Source organism: Phocoena sinus, chromosome 4 (genome assembly GCF_008692025.1).
Source record: "Phocoena sinus isolate mPhoSin1 chromosome 4, mPhoSin1.pri, whole genome shotgun sequence".
Classification (NCBI taxonomy): Eukaryota; Metazoa; Chordata; class Mammalia; order Artiodactyla; family Phocoenidae; genus Phocoena; species Phocoena sinus.
In genome coordinates this window covers 89,073,980-89,096,011 of record NC_045766.1, presented here as the reverse complement: position 1 = coordinate 89,096,011, position 22,032 = coordinate 89,073,980, and the positions used below count along the sequence as shown (strand labels likewise).

The window sequence follows — 22,032 nt, the reverse complement described above, 5'->3', positions numbered from 1 at the left end:
ATTCCTTCCACTCTATTTCAAGAAACAATTTTCCCTTTTTATTTATTCATCCATTTCTTTGTTTATTTACTTATCAACATGGACACATAGATTCTTTTTTTTTCTCTTTCCTATCTCCAAGTTTTTAAAGTTAGTCTTACCAAAGTATAATTTTACACAGAGTAAAAATAGACTTTTTAATTTTTCCCAAGAGAGTTCCCTTTTGTCCTTTTTCAGTCAATCTCTCTTCCAACCTCTAGCCCCTCAAACCTACTGATCTCATTTCTGTTCCTATTTTAATATTAATTTCTGATTTTTTGTTGCTAATATAAAATTTTATACATGAATCTTATATTATGAAACCCTGCTACACTTGCTAATTAATCCTAGCAGATCGTTTTTTGTAGCTTCCACAGAATCATGTCATCTGTGAGACCTCTTCCTTTACTTCTTGCTTTCCAGTCCAGATGCATTTGATTTCTTTTGCTTATTGCTTGGGCTAGAACTTCTAGTTCAATGTTGAATTAAAGTGGTGAGAGTATATATCCTTGCCTTATGTCTATATTAGAGGGAAAACCTTCAGTAATTGACAAGGATGACATCCTTAATATTAAGGATGATGTAAGTTGTAGGCTTTTTTCAAGTACTCTTAATTATGTTGAGGAAGTTCCCTTCTATTTTTAGTTTCCTGAGAGTTTTATTTTTTTAGACAGGAATGCATGTTGAGATTTTGTCAAATAGTTTTTCTGCCTCTACTGAAATGATCACATGGTTGTTTTTGTTTTTTGAGGTTTTTTAGTCATTAACCTGATGATTTATATTGATTGATTTTCTAAGGTTAAACCATCTTTTGTTCCTGGTGTAAATCCCACTCAGTCATGATATATTATCCTTTTAATGTGTTGCTGGATTAGTCTTGCTAAAATTTTGTTAAGAATTTTCCTGTGTGTGTTTATGAGGAATAACTTTTCTGTCATTTTCTTTCCTTGTAGTGTCTTTATCTTATTTTGTTATCAGGTTATACCGACAGCATCAACATCTATACTTACTATTTCACATATAGCAGCTACTGTTCTAAGTAATTTACATATATTTATTCCTTTTTACATTTGGCATTATTTCAGACTTCACAAAACAACTGCAAGAATAATACAGGCTAGTCTCATATACTTTTCATTTAAACTTCTCAAATGTGAAGCCCTTGCCACATTGGCTTTACTGTTCTCTCTCCCCTCTGGCCACCTTTGAGTCTTTTCACTTTAAAATTTTTTATTTTTCTTAAACTCTGGGAACTTTTCACACATAGTTTCCTTTATTATATACTCCTTCCATCATTTTAGTACAATCTCTGGATAAATTTTATCCTTAGTTTTCCTGTGGCAGAACCAACTTATCATTTAGGACATCGCAGGTATTATTATAGGGTCAATGAAATTGTCTTGATGAATCTAGTTAAAAATTTCAAAATTGATTGCTCTTATTTACTCTTCTGTGCTCTGGAGAATAAGTCTACTTACAAAATTATAAAGTCCATGTCTGGCAGGACAGATAGTATCTATTTAAAATTAAGTTCATTCTCAGCACCCCTTACTTACATATTTCTCTCTCCAGACTCATTCTCTGTTCTTCACCTTTCTTAGATCATGTGAGGCTGACTTCTACAGACTGTATCCTGAAGGCTGCCTTTCTCTTTGACTTGACTGGGTTTGACCAATGAGGAAAATGAGTGGGAGATTGAGATTGGAGGGCATAGAACAAAATTGGGATGTTTTCCCACAAATCCCTCTTTGCCTGGTCATAACTGGAAATGGCTGGGTTTTTAACTGAAAGCCATAGTTCCTGCCAGGCAGTCCTTTCTTACAGCTATATATCTCACTGGGTTCCAGTAACTGATACTTCTCTAATACCTTTAAGCCTAGGAGTTGTCATGGGCTCCCTCTGTTGTTAAGTGGCAAGTGCTTCATCATCTCCTGTTCTTTCCATTAGCCCTGCCTGCACCTCATTCAATTCCTTCTGACAGGTGCACCTGTTTCTAGCCAGGATTCTGACTGTGCATCACTTCTTGGTGTTCCTGTTTCTACTTCTACTCTATGTTCCTCATCCTAGGGTCCTCCAACTAGAGCTTACCTTCTCCTAGAAAGGTCCTAGCCCCAAATATCTTATTTTGTTCAAAATTTAATCTAATGTATATCTCACCTGAAGGAGGATCCACTAGAACAAGTATCACTGTCTAAGATATTCTAAGGATGCTAATTTTGTTACCTGTCCTGGGGCATTTGAATTTTAAGGGCTAATTCCTTTATAATCTCAAGCAAAACATTTCAAGATGGAAATTCTTATAAAGGTGGTAAAGTTGATATTCTCTGTGGTGCCCCTCAAGTAATCCAGGCCCCAAATGTGGAAGGAGGCCAGAAGGTAAGAGCCTGTTCAACAAGAAGAAAAAGATGCTAAAATACATACCTCAGAACAGTAGTTCTACAAAATGCTTTGAAAAAAATAAGGGAATTCTTCTTTTATGTGACAATTTTTGGAAATGCTGCATAATAAATCCTCCTCTTGAGAAGAGAAACTGCGTATTAGCTCACTAAAACTATAAGTCTTACGATAAATAAACTGGTTTTACTTTGTTTGAGCCAGTTGTGTTTCAAATAAGAACAAAATTTCTCAGAATGCTTTAACTTTGCTAATAACACTGCCTCTAGGGCATCACATAGAAATCTGTGTAATAGAGCAAATTGTTTTCTTCCAGAAAATTGGGATGCTTAAGCATTTTACACATAGGAAAATAGACTCTATCTGCTATTAGCTATTTCTCTCTTATTTCTGAATTTTTGTTATCCACTCTTTTCTTTCAGTGTTTGATTTTCTAATAATTCTGGTTCTATTTGGCTATAATAAACGTAATAAAAAGGTCTGAGAATCTTATGCCAAATCCATGCAGTGTTCTATTGCTTTTAACGTTTTTCTTTTCTGTCTGGATAATTATGTTTTCTGGAGGATCTTATAGTGTAAACTCAATGAAAATACGAATCGTCAATATAGTCTGATTAGACGCAACTGTAACACTATAATTAATTCGGAATAATTTCACATTTTAAAACAGCATAATTAGAAGCACAGGGGCCCCTTCCCTCTCGTCTTTCATAAAGTTGTTGGCTTACTTTGTACTAGCTTCAGTCTTACCAAAGAATGATTTACCAGAATAAAGAAAAAAATCACCCAGAGAGATAAATTCTGTTTCTATAAAATAAAGGTATTTTCAAGAGTCTTTAAAATAAGGAAGCGTTCTTTATTCCAACTATAAAAGTAGTACAAGTTACTGTAAATAAGTTTAAACAATAGATAAATATATAAAATGTAATGTCGAAGTCCCAGGTAATCCCCTGCCTACTCTTACTACTTTGGAATTCCTTGGACTTAAAATTTATGTGTGTGTGTCTGTATAATATATCCGTGTGTATATACAGATATAAATAAATACACTATGGTGATAAAGATTAATTATAAAGCTAATAGATAACCATAAAAAAGAGGTTGGAAACTGGGCCTCTTTTTATACTCTGTGACGCATTTTTCTGAGTGTGGAAGCTCTGAATGGTAGCTGCCATTTTGATACGCTTTCTAGTTTCTTTTGGCAACAAAACGTCAGTTTTGTTGGCCTTAAAATCCTCATTTCTTGACAGGTGCCCATCAAAACCACATACCTTTCCCTCAAATTTCCTACAACATTTCTAATTTCTTCAGTTTTCTCAGGAGGTTTCTGTTTAGTCTAGCTATCTTCCAAACTTCATTACGATGACCCCTCTCATGAAAAAGCACTACAGAAGCCTCATGTTTATTTTTTATTTGAACATGACTCCTGAAGGCATCATTCAAATCTCTGAATGCACTCACTAATATATCCCATAACGAACATATATCCGTAGGTGTTTTTATATTCTGATAACGTCTTCATGTGTTCAGCCATCTATATTTAATGAAAAGCTATCACTTTTTCCCCTGGCAAATTTCAAACATCTGTGGAGCTATCTAATGCACAGACATGAACTTTCTCTGTGACCTTGGACAATCTTGTTCTATCTCCTGAGTGTATAAATCTATGGCATGGGGAACATTGTAATGCAGATCACTTTTCAAGAACATTATAATTATTAGAAATTGTGAAGAGGTTCAGATTTATCAACCTAAGTTTGACTATTTTAGAGATACCAATCATGCACATTATGTGTAATCATGTACATTAACCCTTCTAAGCCATTAGGTAATTACTCAACACGTACCACGGACTGCCTTATTGACCCAAAGTGGGGGGTTATACCCTTCCTTGGTCCCTGCCTGTCTCCTCTGCTCTTGTCTTCTCCAGATCTCTGCAGACTTGTGTGTGTGAGGCTGCAGACTTGAGACAGGCAAACCTTAGCCATCCTCAGGGATTGTCCCACTAGTGGGTTTTGTTTGTCTCTCTCCCTGTTGGGCTGTCTTGAGAGTTACACTTCTTGAGCTAAACGACAGAATTCCTACATTTTTACCTGAGTCATTATTGCTGAGTCTGACCTTCTCTGCATCCAAAGCCAACTACTGAACACACTTATTGTTTCTAGAATTGTGCTTTATGAATCAGCCAAGATGAGGGCATCCTCATACCTTCCTTTCCCATCCTCTGCACTGTTCTCATTCTAACAAGGGGATGCCTGCACCTCAGTTTCCAGTCTTGAGACTCTTTCTCTCTCCCATGTCCTCTGCATATGCCCCAGTTGATAAAAATGGGAATCTACTTTGCCCCTGTGCTAAGGTCCTGCTTGGGTAATCTATGCAGTTCCCTTTTGAGCCTGAGGCTTCTACCCTTCTTGCCAGTCATCCTGTTTTAGGACCAAAGGTTAACCCCTCATGACTACCACACAGCTGGGCCCTCTCCTCTTGAACTGATGTGTCTGTCAATTGTCCAAACCTCCCTGGAAGTCTGGGAGTCAGCTCTTCGACAGTCTCCATTCTTGAGTTCTATCTAATTCTTGGATGGATCCTTTTGATTCTCTGTTGTGTTCTGGTCTCTAAATGAACCTGAGATTTCTGTTCCCTTGTGCTCTTGGTCTGTGGGCATCCAGGCCTGCTTCATACAACCTGCCACCCTGCTAACAGATGGAAGCTGAACAAAAAGTTCTCTGAACAAACAGGTTTAGAAAAAGCTCTGGTAAGAAAGTTTCTCAGGCTTCCTTCTTTGTAGGACTTATCTAAGCCTTTAATATACTAATATGCATCCACAGAGGTGAAAATAATATACAACTTTTCCAAATATATTTTCTGAAGGAGTATTTTTTTTTCCAAGAGTTTCTTGAAGACCTAGAACTAAATGTGTTCTAGGAAACATATTTTGAAATTGCTTTTTTAGAAGATTAGACTAGGGAATCCCATGGTCTCTTTCAGTTTTATGGATTCTGATTCAATGATTCACAAGAACTATTTTGGGGGAAAGTGATCAAAGTGGAAAAATCTGTTAGTGTTTAGTTTAACTCTGGAATAGAGAAGCACTGTATTTTATTTACTAGGGAGTTGTTTTCTGTGATGGAGCAGGGAGAAAGCAGAAAACTAACATTCTTGTATTTATTCGATCATTGTGAGAATATTTATTGAAACTCACAATGTGCCAGGCATTATTCTAGACACTGGAGTGTTAATGATGGATAAGATCAGTGCTCTGCCTGCCCTCAGGAATCTTAGAGAAATCAGCTAGAGCAAGCCACCTAGTATCTTTGCTCTGAGTCTATGCATCAAAAGTCTCATTTTTAAGTTTCCTTTAGAGTTTGAGTTCTTAAAGTTTTGAGTACATCTCTTTTTGTAATAAACTGGATTCAGACTTGTCATTCTTCTATAATTAAAGAAAACTGGTGAAGTTACATAAGCAAATATTCACAAGCACATAGTATGTAACAGGCATACATACACAGAAATACATACAAACTGTATACATAGATATGACCAAGACAATTTTTTATCTGACTGAGGCTAGAAATAAAATGCTACTCACTATAAAATATATGTGAGTTTCTCAGAAAATTGTCCACAACACCTATATTAAAATAAGCAAGGGTAATTGTGAAAATGCAGATTTCCACTCCAGATATTCTAATTCAGTAGGGCCCAGGAATATGCATGTTAAACTAATGCCAAATAACATACTTATGCACACTATCATTTAAGAACTTCTGATATTGAGACTCGGGGGTGGGAGAGAGCTGGAGCTTGTCACCACGTGACCCTAGATTGGACAGAGGGACTCACATTGGCTGGAGCAAGGATTGGAGCGGGGGGAAAGGCAGGCACCCAATCTCCTCGTGGGATAATGTACAGAAGGTACCTGATAGACAGTAAGTGTTCAAAACGTGTTAATTCTCTTTCCTCTGACATGGCTCAAAGAAAACACAATCAACAGCTGAGCATGCCTGGGGGCTTCTTACTGTTTCCTCCTCAGTTTAGTATATTTTATTTTGCTTTCATGTGACCTCACTTGGGAGGAGATCCGCAGATTCTCTCCAGAGACACGGGGAATCCCTCCTAGTCTAATTTATACCTTGACTTATTATATGTTTTAAAATTAGATTTAGGTACTGATAAAAATTCAAATAGCAGAGTACAGAGGACTGTGGGATTTTTCTTCTCACGTTTCACAAAAAATTTAACAGCTTACTGGTTTCAGATCAAAACTCTAGAAGCCTCCATCACCACATTTCCTGTTTGTAACTGAACAAAGTACACACAAAAGATTTTAAGAAACAGAAGAGAGAAAAAACTGAGGTACAGATAAGACAAGGTTTACTGCCACACTGCTTCTAACATAACAGAGCAATATTACTTAGAAAAAAATTTTGTGGGAGCCTTTTTAATCCATACATTTGCCTATGGCTACATAAGGATTTTTCTGAGAAAAGAAGCATGCCAGGTAAGTGGCATTTTAAATTCTTGTGTTCAATTCCTATGCCTAAGAATTTACATAATAATTTCCAAGCCTCTAGCAAAAAGACACTTAAGGTTTGGAAAGTAAATTCGTTTACAGAATTATTTTTTAAATGTGGGATAACTTTTACCACAATTAGAACATATTTTGAAATATATTAATAAGCATAAGTTGACTACTTTCTCTTAAAAAGTTGGACAGTGTGTAATAATATAAAGCTAGTTGTAGCTATTCAGTAAGTGTTCCTTGATAATCACGCCATTTAAAGTACTTATTTTTAAAGGAACTTTCGTGGACCATGCATATTCCTCTTTAGTTTAGTTTAGTTCTAAAGCAGGTTAGGAGTAGCAACATTCTGGGATTAACATGTACACACTGCTATATTTAAAATGGATAACCAACAAGGACCTACTGTATAGCACAGGGGACTCTGCTCAATATTATGTAACAACCTAATCAGGAAAAGATTTTGAAAAAGAATAGAGACATATATACCTGAATCACCTTGTTGTACAACTGAAACTAACACAACATTGTTAATCAACTATACTCCAATATAAAATATAAAGTTAAAAAAAATAAAGCTGGTTAGGAGTAACAACATTCTAATTCCTTGGATTTTAGGCGCTATATTATCTTCCCAGAAATCAATTCAATCATCAACTTTCAGAGAGATGACAATTTGCAAAGACCAGTGAAAATCCCATCACCTGTGGAATAGATTACGAGAGTTGAATCCACATTGATTAGCCGAATGTCTGCTCCACATTGACTATCATCTATCATTCCTCCTTTATTCTTTTACATACTTTTAACTTCCTTAATAAGCATCTTTTTGTAATAAGAGAAGACATGCTTATTATATAACGTGGCAGAACTGTGAAATATATATGAAAAAAAATTTACATAGTTTTCATCACCTTAGAAAAATAAGATATTATGTTGTATTTCCTTCCAACTTTTGCTTCTATATATCTTCATGGTTTGCTTTTCATAACTGAAATAATAATGTAAATAAAATCATATGTTCAGCTTTTTTCACTAACATAACCATCTCCATCTTTATGATAACTTCTGCTTAGGTGTTTTACATGAATGCACAAAGTGACATCTTTTGTGTTATAGTTTACTTAGTTGTTTATTGTTAGACATTAATGTTGTATACAGTCTTTTTATATTTTAAATGACAGAAAGATGAACAGCTCTATAGCTTTTTCTATATTAAGGGTTATTTTCTTAGAAAAGATTTCTAGACATGGAATTACTGAATAAGAAGTTATGAACATTTTAAGTCTCATTATTGCCAAATTGCTTTTCCAAGGCTGATGCCAATTCACTCTCATCCTAGAGTGTTTCTCCTTAACAAGCTGGTCTCATTTTTAAAAATCTTTACTAATTTGATAAGCACAACACGCTAACCCATTGTTTAATATGTTTTACTTTGATTATAATGAGGATGAAAATTTGTGCATGGGTTTTTAAACTGTTTATAATTCTGTCATTTGTGAATTGTCTAATTACACTTTTGCTTATAATTGTGCTAATAGTATTTTTAATATCAATATGTATAAGCCATTTATAAAGATAATAGATATTTTAATTCCTGTGAATTTGTTTCCCAGTGTTTTGTTCCATGGATTTTAAAACTGATTGATTGGATTAATCACACAGGGAACATAAACTGATGTATGGTTTTCACAATTCTCTTTATCTTTTCCAGGTACATATATTAGCAAAGAAAAAAAACAATTGTTCCAGTTTTGCTAGTGCCCTGCAAGAAATGGACTTAGCAATACTATGAACAATTGCTATGAGCTGACAGTCATGGGGAACTTGGCAAGGGTGGGAAGGCCAAAGGCAGTGAATATGATGTTCAACTATTTCTCATTAATTAATTTTAAATTTGGAAGGGATGATAAAATTTCCTTCACAGTATTTCATAGTTTATGTTTAGATCCCTTCAGGTGCTATACAGGAGCTCCTCCATTGTCAGTTAAGACCTACGGTTCCACAGAAGAGATAAAATGTATACAGTATTTGCCATTAAAGCCTCATAGATCTTAAAAGCCAAGAAACAAAACCAAAAATCAAAAATCCTTAATGTGAAAGGAGAGACTCAGATTATAGTATTTTTTACATTAGATAGGTGAAGTAAAAAAGAAAATAACTGTGAACACAATGGAAAAGTGAGATTATTCCTAGTTGAGTAAAACAATGTATGAAAAGAAAAACCCAAGTCTTTCCTTTTCTCCTACGTATATGCCTTGTAGTCACTGCATCAATAAATGTGCCAGCATCCTACTTTCTACTGTGCTTCTGCATTCACATAAAATCAATATTAGCTAAATCAAAGGCAAAAACAACTCCTTTGGGCTACCATTAATTTAGTTTAAACAATGATTCACAATTTAGTTACACCTCGCTGTTTTTCAAAAAAAGGATTTTCATTGTCTTTTCTCACTTTTCTCTTCCCGTGAGCCTCAATCACCTTTTGAGAACAATGAAAGCCTGTCTCTTAGAGACTAGATAGGACTGATTTATGAATCATCTTTTAAACTCAGATGTTCTTTAAATTAAAAATAGGTCAAAGACAGTGTTTCATCACTTAATTTAGGTAACATTTGACAGGCGATTTCAAGAAAACTTGACCCAGGAATGTTTGCCACTTAAAGGTCACAGCTGTGAGAAATAAATATCCACAAATTGCTAGTTAATAATACATAAATAAATATTGGACTCTTTTCCAGGCATTTTTTTTCATTTAATTTATTCAGCATTCCTGAATTAAAAAGAAGAGAGAAAAAATTAACAGGCCTTCTTAAAACATTAAAGAAACATAGTAGTTACAGTATTTTGTTGGATGACAGTTTCCACACACCCATGCCATCTTCAGAGGCTCTTACCAAGGTGCTTCTCCAATAGGAAACAATAAGTACATATACAAAATGGAGCAGCTACATACAGATAAAGAGAGGTTTGTCTACAGCAGGGAATTTGGCAGCACTTCAATCCCAATAGGATTTCCCAAGTTTACCAATTCCAAGTTTAATTATGAAAGAGACAGAGTCTAGTACTGGAGGAATCATAACATACTGTCTTAAAATCTACCCTCCATCTCACTCCTGTATGTCCACTTTCCTCCATTAAATTCAGCAGGTATTGGTTAAGAGGAATCGTGATGTACTAGAAAGAGGGGACCTTCATGTCACACAGGTGGGGATCTGAACTCCAGTTTTACAGCTGGCTTAGTGTGAGGGTCAGTGTTTTGCAGAAAGTCACACAGCTAGTAAGTGACTACACTCCTCTTTCCCTATACTGTTTGAAAACAGATGTTCCAAAGCTTCACATTGCCATTGTCCCTCTCCCCATCATGGCCCCTCCCTGACACACATCATTCACTTCTCAAATAACCTTCTATTCATAATAGACACATTTAAATTTGGCAGTTTTCAAATTTTGCATTAAAAACAGTATCTTAGGGCTTCCCTGGTGGCGCAGTGGTTGAGAGTCCGCCTGCCGATGCAGGGGACGCGGGTTCGTGCCCCGGTCCGGGAAGAACCCACATGCCGCGGAGTGGCTGGGCCCGTGAGCCATGGCCGCTAAGCCTGCGCGTCCAGAGCCTGTGCTCCGCAACGGGAGAGGCCATAACAGTGAGAGGCCCGCGTACTGCAAAAAAAAAAAACCCAAAAAACAAAAAAAACCAGTATCTTATTTACTTGAAAGCCTGGGACTAGATTTGAGAATCTCTTCCAGTGATTAGTCCACAACTCTAATGCCTTTTACTGATGGGATGATGGGGATGGACAGTGGTGGCAGAGGCTGTGTGGACAGTGACAACATGCCACATCAAAGAGTCATCAAGCATGTGCCTAGTTTGACACCAATCGATCACCACAGTAGGAAACATTCATTTTATGAGTAGAATCCATGGGGATTGTAATATCAGAACTTTCATGTTGAACTTTCTAGGGTGCCTAAAATAAATATATACATTCATGGAATGCAAAGAAGAGATGGTCACTGCTCTGAGAGAGTTTACAAGCCAAGAAAGAGAAACCATCAAGGGAAGCCATATCCTATATACTATAAACTCACACACTTGTCTCAGTTACAGATCCTCTGAAGGAGAAATAGTTAAGGCATTATATGTATTGCTTTTCTATTGTTAATTGTTTAAGTAAAGGCTCCTGTATGAATCAAACCTGCCAGCAGAAAGACATTACATTTGCTTAGCTGGGTTTCCTTCCAGAGTACATGTAATTGTGAATTCCAAAGACAGCACCTGCCAAGAACTTTTGGCTTTAAATGAGTCAGAGGTCTTATAATTAAACTTACTACTATTAGCCCCTGGTAGTTGAAAGCTGTTTAGAAACTGAAATCATGGTTTTCCTAGCTGTCATTGCCTCACTAACAACTTCCTGATGCTTTTGGCTTTTTAACAGTACAAATAGTTAAATTAAAATTGTGTAGGAGTTCTTTTTAAATTGATAAAAGCTACGTAAATGAAAGTAATTGCAATTAATGAATAATGATACTAAAGATAGCATTTGTCAGGCAAGAATTTTTAGGTACTTTGCACATGCACTATTATAAGAGGGACTGTCTGTATTGAATAGATACCCACATGGGGCTAGAGTACTTTCTATACTACATATGGAAAGTAACTGGGTAAGGGGAGGTGCAAAGTATGTATGTGAGTGTGTGTATGTGAACATTTACACAAATCTACCATTCAAGTTGAAAGTCTCCATCATTTAGCTATTCAATATCTTCTTATCTCTGTGTGTTTTGTTTCGTTTATCAAGATGGGGGCATTTATTGTTGTCAATCAACAAATTATGAAAGATACCAAGAATGTGATGAAATACAAAGCTTCTAAATGAAAATCTTCCTATTTGTAACTCAGATCACATTACAAAAGAAAAATATCTTGGAAAGCAGAAGGGTTAGAAAAGAATCACAGACTCCTAGAAAGAGAGGAACACTGGAGACCATGCTAAACCAACCCCCCACGTTAGAATTCAGCCTGTGTTTTAAAAGGCCTCCAATTGATTATGTAAAACAAATTTACTGTTACAGCAAAGACAAAACCCAGCCCTAAAGGACTGTGCAGTGTAGTCCATGTTCTTACCTTGGAGTTGCTGACATATTTCATGAAAATTATTAGGGACTTTCCTAAAGCCTTTAGTGTAAGTGTAGTCTTATGATATTGGTTTGATTATTTCTTTGTAGCTGAGAGAAAAATTGTCTTCTTGTAGCAATTAATGGACTAATACAACTTTTCAGTGCACCCTTTAATTAAAAAGGAGAAAGGAAAATTTCTAATTGAAATATAATTTTTGCGAATGATAGGATAATTTCTAGCTAGAATTAGTGTAATTTTTTAAATGAAATTAGGGCTTTCTGCTTACTGCCTTGAAGTATACCTTTTTATTTTTTAATATTTATTTATTTATTTGGCCGTGTCAGGTCTTAGTTGTGGCATGCGGGATCTTCACTGCGGCACGAGAGATCTTTCATTGTAGCACACAGGTTTCTCTTTAGTTGTGGTGCAAGGGCTCTAGAGTGTGCAGGCTCAGTAGTTGCGGTGCACAGGCTTAGCTGCCCCACTGCATGTGGGAACTTAGCTCCTTGACCAGGGATTGAACCGGCGTCCCCTGCATTGGAAGGTGGATTCTTAACCACTGGACCACCAGGGAAGCCCTGAAGTACACCTTTTTATACTGTGCTATATTTTATTTACCCAAACCACAGTATATACTAAATACTAGATGCTGTGAGAAATGGAAAAAAACTAAGTATGAAGGAGATTGATTTTATTAATTCTCCCAAGGGTAATAAATTCTAGAGATTTGTTATAATTTTCTATGTATTTATTTGCTCTCTTACCCTTCCCTCAGAAAGAGTGGTATTAGAAGTACACAGAACAGTATAAAGGACAACCAAATACATCAACACAAAGAGAGAATAAGGAGCAAGGTGTACGATTAGTTCACAAATATGAGTAGCATATAATTCCTAGAGACTTAGTTAAGATAGAGTGTGTGTCAGATGATACGCAAGGCCAGACAGATGACCAGTGACAATATTCACATGGATTATAAGAGTAAAAATGAACGTGTTCTTGAGGAGATCCTCAGCTTCTTATACTTGATACCAAGTGATGTATTAAGCAATATCTTCTAGTCCATAGCATCTCTATAATTAATAAATTCAACAGCAAGTTTCATACAGTTGGTTCTTTTTCTTAGAATGAGTTTTATTTTGCTCTGATAACAAAGACAGAAAATGTAGAAATGGAAGAAAACAAAAAGAGCAACAGAGAGTTAATTTTTATTTTCTGGCTACAACCTGAAGTTTAGTTCTCTATTTCTATTTTAGGCAGGTCATCAGCTGAGATGGAAGCAAGTTTGATATTCCCTTAAGAAATCCTGGGTACATAACTGGCACATGTCCCAGTACAGAAATCATCGAAGCCACCATTTAGAGGTTGATCCAGGGAAAACCTACAGGGAGGGTCAAAAATCTCCTCCCAAAATCAGTTTTGTACCCTTTAAGCATGTGTATAAATGAATGAACAAATTCCTAAAATATGTCATGGGGATTTGATGCAATAATTCTAGACTGGACTATTTCTAAAGCAAGGTTACAAGTCACCCAATTTGGCTACAGGTAAGTTATCAAAACATCCATCAAATTCTTAATTTTAAGCAGTGCAGCTTTTTGGTCAATGTGTTGTGTTCTCAGGTAAGTTATACTATACTACTTTGTATTATGGTATATAATTTCTAGGCTGAAAATAAAAAGAAATAATAAAGAACATCTACCAAAAACAATAATTTGAGTTTTAAGTGCAGTAGTAAATCTTCAGTCATTCTCTCTCTGACAATGGCTAGACAAAACAACAATTTCATGAGGTTACTCTTGGTTTATGCTGGTAGAACCATGTTGAGAGCATACAGGAAAACATCCATTTTTCTGTTCTCATAGTAGGAGAGTGTGCATTTAATACGTCAAAACAAACATATTAGGTCTTTAAGGTAAAGGTTGAAGAAAAGAGAATGGAAGCACATCCCCATTTCATGCTTCTCAAAATTATTATGTGGTCTGTGAAGAGATTGTTTCCACTCACCCTGACTCTTACGTTTTATGCAAGCATCCAAGTTTTATGCAAGCATATATGTCCTAGAGTTGCAATAGACCTCAGCTAGTGTTATTTTCTAAATTTCTTTTTCTGGAGATTTTAATGACACTAATCAAACTTCCCAAAGACTGATTTTCTAAACAAGAAAATAAAATTTTACCTTTATAGTTGTTACCACCCCTATAAATCTAATCAGATAGCTAGCTGTTAGCTCCAACTTCCTTGTACCAAGTTTTCTAGGAAACAAATAATAATCATTAGATTTGTTTGGCAATATAGATTCTGGGCAGAGAGAATTAGGTTGTGGTTGATGAGTAGTTTCACCAAAGCTACAGTGAACACTCTCCTCACAGCGATCTGTTTTCCACCTGCTGGGAGATAGATAGATCCTTTCTCAATAGTACTAGAGACAAATGTAGCAGAATCTTCACTTGGTCTTTTCCTGGGTTGTGGATGTGTCTAGATGTCATACTTGATCAGAACCTTTCTGTTGGCCCTGGTTATTACATTTATCCTTCTTCATCCACTCTTCATTTACTTAGTTGGCACATGTTTAGTGAGCACCTACTTTGTGCTGAATAGGTTGCCAAAATAATAGTGGGAGTCTTACTAGTAGTAAGATAATAATAATAACAATAGCTACCATTTATTGAGCATCTATTAGTAAGAAATGCTATTCTACAAATTTCATTATATGTCTTAACGAATACCCATAACAATAGGTACAATGAGGAAATTAAAGAATGAAGATAAAGATCAATAAATCATTCTTTCTGTCCTTTGGGTAGCTCACAGTCTAGTGAGTGAGTTCTTCAGAAAGAAGGTACTTTTGAAGGATGACTAGGAGTTTGTCAGATGGCCAAGGCGGAAAGTATTTCAGGAAAAGGGGCAAATAAACAGACATAAAGGCATGAAATGGTAAGTATGGTATCTACTGAAAATTGCAAGTGCTTCAGAATGGTTGAAGCATGGTATATTATTGGGTGGATATAGTAGGTAAGTCCTAAAAGACAGGCAGGAAACTTAAAGTAACATTTTGTGGAAATTACTTATGGCAAGGAAAGAAAAGTGTTACATCCTCTATGTTTAGGGAAGAGATAGGAGCAGGTACCTTCTCCTGAAGGACCTATGTCACAGGCTCCAAAGAAAAAACAAAGGGACAACTTTCTCCAGAAACCATGGAGGAGAAGAGTGTATGGGGATCATGTGTGTAAAGATAGTAGCTGGGTTAAGAGTGGTGCTTGATGGAGCAAGGATTAATGGAAAGAGCTATCAACATAAAGTCAGGGCCAACTGAACTAATAGGAAAAGAGGCCAAATTGACCTGAGCAGGGTCTGCTTAGTATTGTGTTTTAAAATATTGGCCTTCGAGACACCAAAATTCTTTGAAATGTGCATGTCCTTTGATCCAGCAATTCACCTTCAGGAATTTTTACCTTAAAAAAAATTAAGGTTGGGTGTATAGTTTTAGCTAAAGCTAGTCATCACAAGATTTCTTATATAACTAAAAATTAGAAGCAACTTAAATGTCTAACGATAAGGGATTGATTAAATAAATTATGGGGGCTTCCCTGGTGGCACAGTGGTTGAGAGTCCGCCTGCTGATGCAGGGGACACGGGTTCGTGCCCCGGTCCAGGAAGATCCCACATGCTGCGGAGCGGCTGGGCCCGTGAGCCATGGCCGCTGAGCCTGCGCGTCCGGAAATAAATAAATAAACAAACAAACAAATAAATAAATAATGGAAAATCCATACAGTGGAATAGACAGCAGCTAAAAGAAATGGAAGAATATTTTGCTTATAGGAAAAGACTCATGCTATAAAATTATCAGGGGAAATGTAAATAACAGTGTAGTCAGTATAGCTAAATCCTATGCCTCCGACCATAACAACTTCTACTCATAAAATAATAATAAGTTTGGAATTGTATGAACCAAGGTGTTCACAGTGATTGTCTCTTGATAGTAGAATTAGAGTTGATTCTTATCTTTTTGTTTTGCTTATCTGAGTTTACTAATTGTTTTTAACTTTGAACATACATGATGTGTATAATAAGTCTGGCCTCTTTGTAGCAATTAAAGTTCATTTATTTCAGTGTCACCAAACACTGACTGTAGAGGGTGAGTGATGAGAGTCTACATTTGGCTGAGTGAATAACCTAAAATGATAGTTGTAACATACCACAATAGAAAATATAGTGTGTGCACTCAAATTGCTTTAAAATGTGGATGAGCTTAGAACTGTATCTAGACTGTGGGTCCTTAAGGGACATACACAAGGAAAAGAAAAGAAGAAAACTCTTTAATAATAGAATCATTAATTTAATCATTACTTTAATAACAGAAATCAGAAATTAATAACCCTATACTGTGACAGCAAAGAGGGAAACTGAGACCCATCTGGCAAGTGAGACAGCTTGCTGGCCCGATTGTTCACCATGATAGTTAAATCAACCACCTGAAAGGGGTTATTATCAACAGGAGGTGGGGAACAATCGAGCTCTGAAAGTTTGCCTTAAAAATTTGCTTTAACCCAGCAATTTTACTCCCAGGAACCTTTCTCCAGATAAGTCTACATACATGGAAAATGTCTATCCAATGGAGTTTCTTGCGTTATTGTTTGTAAGAAAAATGTTTTAAAAATCAGAATGTCCATCTTAGAGAATTGGGTATATAAATTATATTACAGTAACACTATGAAATTCTATGCAAAAACTGAAAATAACATACTAACATGGTAAAAATCCCCCAAACACAGTGGTAAGTTTTTTTAAAAAGGCTAATAAGTGTAATATTAGTGTCCCATTTATGTTTTAATAGAGGACCTTAAGTGTTATTCTATATTTGATGGTTGGAATTTTTAAAATTTATACTCAGCAGGCACTTGTTTTTTAAATAAACAATTAGACAAAAATCAAATCTAAAAATATGTGCAGTATCATATAACTAGAATTTTAAATATATTTAAAATAGTTTATTATATTATAGAATTCTGTAAGTATTTATGGGATTATGTTCATGATGATAAATTAGGTGCCTCCAAATGTTAGTGTTTTTAACCAAATTAATTGGTAGCTCTATTGCAGAAGATAAAAGACTGCTCAAGTCTTCTCAGTTTTCTAATACTTTATGAAATATAAAAATTCCCTGAAAGAAAATGAAACCACTCATTTCACTACCATTATCAGTTAACTTTTCCCATTTATTAATTCTTGAAAAATGTTTATAAATCCTGTAGTATATGTCTGGCACAGCAGAGTAGAAGGCAGAAATGGTCCTATTCTCTGTGGAGCATATAGTATTTTGAACATCTAACTACATGGTACAAAATTAAGGAGGTAGCAGACATTAGTAGACAGGTGTTAAAAGAGACACAAACTAGTTCAAACAAAAGCAATGTATAGATGAATAAGTGATATGCAAATTATATGCATATATGTATATGTACATCTATATCATAAATAAATATATATTTAATCACCACTATGCCTAACTATGCTCATTTAAAAATAAATGATGCCAATAAATAAATAAAGCAACTCAAATACATAGAGGGCAGTTCAACCACCACTGCAATGTTAAGAATTCAAAGAAAATTAACAACTCAAACGTCAAATCTGAGATTCAGAAAATAAGTAAAATAGAGCAACACAAAGAACATCTGGATTTAGGGAGTCTTTATTTGATGGTTTAAAGACAGGCTATAGGGAAGTAAAGCTAATTTCCCTCCTATTAAAGATTTTGCCTCTTCTGCTTATTGTGTTTAACGTATTTGGATTTCTTTGAGAGGGCTTAAAATGTTCTAGGCAGCCACAGAGAGAGAGTTGGGACTATGAAGGAACATAATCTCTATTGTAGCTATTTTCACATTGCATTTCTAATTATATGCTCACACATTCACATCCCCAACTAAACAGAGTTCCTGGAGGGCAAAGATTCTGTTTTCTTTACCTTTGATTCCCTAATATAGGGCATAGTTCCTGGCACAGAAGAGATACTGACTGAATACATAAATATATAGCATTATACAATCACAAGTTATTTTTCTGGGGTCAGTATTCACATGGGTACATGACTACTAAGATAATTAGCCAAATTTTATATATGTATGTAAACATATCTCATATTTTATAATATATTTACAAATATATTTGTAATTAGGCTAATTATCTTAGTAGTCACTCATATACGTGTAAAGATTGCCATAGATAATCAAGGGCAACTGACAGGCAATATCCCACAAAACCCCCTTTACAGCTCAGGAATGAAAAAAGAGGCCTTCGCAGAGGGGAAGAGCAGAATCAACCCTCCATTATCTGCTCATGGAGCTCTAAATAGTATGAGAAAACTCCTTATGGCCAGTCTTGACAAAACTGGGTTACTATTATTCCAGTATTATTGTTTTATCCCAACACACAGTGTCCTACAGTACTGGGATTAGTAGAAGGTGATAAGTGATTCTCCATAATAATGAAAGCATGGATTCAATATGACTACAGACAAAGGATTAAAGAAACGGGAAAAGTATAGCCTATTATGACTCTGCATAATATGGAAGTTCTTAATTTTGAACCAAAGTTTCTATAACCTGTCACTATTTGGTCAAATCTTAGTAGCTAGACTAAAAATGTCTTCCATTTCATCTTTACTAAGAATGTGGGACACTTGCTTCCTTTTACCCAGGCGGGAATTTGAATACCCATTTTGATATCTGCAAAAAGCCTTTGGCTGTCAATGCTAACTAATTTCTTGACAGAGATTTGTCCTTTGTTGTGAATAAACACAGTGGTTTTAATTGTGGGAATACCTAGCTCAAAACAAATGAGTATGCAGCTACTATATTAAGCGTGTGTTTTCTTCTGTTCACAGAAAACTCTGAATGCCACTTTTATGTCTGGGCAATTCTAGCCTTCTTGGGTTTAGCTCTGACTATATCGCTTATCTTCAACATTTCCCACTATGTGGAAAAGCAGCGACAAGGTAAGACATTTTCAGAAATAGCCATATGAAACCTGCTTGAGCGGATATTGAGTCACTGGAAAACCTACAGAATAAGACGATTTTATGAAATGTTATTCAATAAGATATTTTTATCTGTAGAAAATCTATTTGGTACTTTTTTCTCACGCTGAGGGTTCTCTTAATTTAAACATGTAATCATGTTAGAAATGCAAACAGAATCCCAATTTTAGCTTTATTTCTACTAGAGGGTATAGCGTAGGAAGGGATTATCCTGGGAAAATGTATTTTTCCATCTTCCTCCTCCAGTTGAACAGCTCATGAAATTGTAGCCTATTCTGGAGCATCTGTAAAGGTTCTTTCTGGTGTGTGATGAGAAGAGTGAAGACTAGGTCTTTAAGGTTCCACACAAGTCTATTCAAACTTCTCAGCAACAGTCGGCCTCTAGAGTGCAGCAGGCTTGGTTGGGATCAGAAGGGAACTGGAAAAGCAATAGACTGAACCACGGGCTTTTTATCAAACACTCCCAGAGTCTAAGATCTGCCACCGACGGCTTTTCTTTCCATTAAGCTGGGCAGAAGTATTAACCCCATGGCTTTCACCCTCTTGTGCCGTGATTGAATTAGTGTGGTGCGCATCAAGTGGCACAATATTTGCACACTGTAGGCACTCAACATGGGTATGTATGCTGAATACAATGACGGGTGAATGGAGGAATGAAAGTTCAGCTATTTCTTGGAGTGCTCTTAATATTCTAGAACCAAAAAACTCTTGGGGGCAGGACATTTAAGTGGTAAACAAATAGAAAAGAAAAGGTAAATACATTTTCTTTAAAAAATAAATAAAGCAAAGTTAACAAAACTAAGTTAAGTACATGTGTCCAAGTAAAAGTACATGAAGCTAAATTAGAACAATGTTCAGATTCCTGAGAGAGTCCTTGATCCGCTTAAGAGTGTCTTAAGTGTTGATAATGCTAATGTAAGGTATGAAGAAGGCATTATTGTCATACAGATTTGAAAAAAAAAGATGAGAGTCACTAGCAAATGAAGTGACATGGCTGAGGTCTCACATCTATTCAATACCAAAATCAAGGATAAATGCTCAGTTTTTCTAATTATCTGTTTAAAACAGTTTCCACCAGCACATGCTACTTTTACACTGTTGACCAAATGTCCTCAGCCAGAAACCCAACACTCTTTTAGGCTATTATATCATTTCTATGCCAAAGATGAAATTCCAGGTAAGCAACACATTTTCATTAGCAATGATTTCAGTAGTTATTTTTTATTTTCAAATATTTTTCAGACTAACAAACTTTATATGTCAGTGCAAGATGACCCATCAGACATCTTCTAAAAAGTTTCCTTCCTTTATAGAAAGAAGAGAGCTAAGAGTAGCACTTTTCTTTGTGTAATAGCTTAAGATGACTACATTTCAATTATTTTATTAAAGTATTTTATGAATGCAGATAATATTGTCACCTGAATTAGTAAAAGGTGAACTGAGATCTGTAAGAGATGAAATAATTTAAGGTGGGAACCAGGACAAGAATTTATCTGAGCCAGTACTTCACTCTTGCTTGATTCCGGCCGAAATCCTCTGGAGATGTGTATGGGGCCAGGGAACAAGCGGTTTTATGTGTTTAATGTAAACCCAACTGTTTAACTTAAATTTTATTTCGCAAATTTGACCTATTTACTTTCAACCTAAATAGTCCTTTTTTTCAGCCCTATGATTGCATTGAATTGTGGGGAATATGTATGTTTAGAATCACTTTTTATTAATGTGATCAAGACCAGGGCTGGTCTAATTTTACTGACCTATTACTTCTGCCCAGAACTATTTGGCTGTACCAGTCTATTACAACACAAGGTGAATAGGTTTTCCAATTCTCATTTTTGGTTGTTTGTGTATTGGAATTTATTTACCCATATTCATACCGTTTTGCTACCATACAAACTTTTGGGGGGAGTTATTTGCTTGTGATGATTAGTTGACCACTGTTAAAAGACAGTTGCCTAACTAAAAAAAAGCGGGCTTTTCTTTTTTTACAAAGGCAGATTTTTTTTTCTTCTTTCTAATTGTACAAACCCAGGCATGCTATATGTGACTCTATTGCCTAAAATCAACAGAGTGGGAAAGAACGCTTAAAAAAAACAGGAAATTGTGAATGACATTTATTGACGTACTTTTAAAAATCAATTTCAGTTCCCTCAATTGTTTTTAAAATCACGGCTTTTGAAGTCAAGCTGACCTGTATTAGAACTCTGTTTTCAATATCTACCTGGGAGAACTTGTCTGAGGAACGTAACTTCTCTGACTTTCAGATTCCTTATCTACAAAATGTGGAAAATACTATCTAGACCATGGAGTTCTTGTGAGAAGTATGTAGATACCTTAGCACAGTAATGAGGATTTAGTAGGTGGGTCCTGGATAGGGTACAGCCCACGTCACTGTTCCTGGTGGCCCGGGTGCTTCCTTCTTTCGCTCCTTCCACAAATGCTTGTTAGAGGTTTATTATGACTTCATTTAATTTTAATGTCTGTTATTTCAGTGAACATTAGTTTCTCTGGCTTTTTCACCCCTCCCACCATCCTTAAACTCTCTAAGCCCTCTCCAGCTCTCATCCCATTTCCTGCCCCCGTCTCTTTATTATTTAACATGCCTGTACAATAACCTGAGTTTTAGTGATAACGGTTGTGTTCAAGTCTGTGAACATACAGGTTCATTTTAGAGAGTTTTCTGTAGGCTTCCATGGAGTTGGTTCTAAATATTAGTCTGTCTCCAATTAATTTATCTGAGCAGTAAAGAGCTAAAGGCTTCTCGAACACATCCCTCTTCTGTACCCTCACCGACTCCTTCATGGTGATCCTATGCCCTACAGATGCATATGAGCCCAGTGGATGGCCCTGCAGCAGAGCCCTGCCTCTCCCTTTCTAAGGATGGTGAAAAAGACAGAGACGCCAGTGGGAGGGGGAGAAAAAGACACCTAGAGAGAGGGGAGT

At 35.9% G+C, this 22,032-nt stretch overlaps 1 protein-coding gene across 1 annotated transcript in view; it reads left to right on the top strand.

The window, feature by feature from the left end:
* Positions 1-6,703: 6,703 nt before the first annotated feature.
* LOC116753300 (T-cell receptor-associated transmembrane adapter 1) overlaps positions 6,704-22,032 on the top strand; it is a 36,604-nt gene continuing 21,275 nt past the window's right edge. Inside the window, exons 1-2 of the mRNA XM_032630925.1 lie at positions 6,704-6,910; positions 18,937-19,047. Of these exons, the coding sequence (XP_032486816.1) occupies positions 6,904-6,910; positions 18,937-19,047 (118 nt within the window). The 5' untranslated portion in view covers positions 6,704-6,903. The remainder of the gene's footprint in view (positions 6,911-18,936; positions 19,048-22,032) is intronic.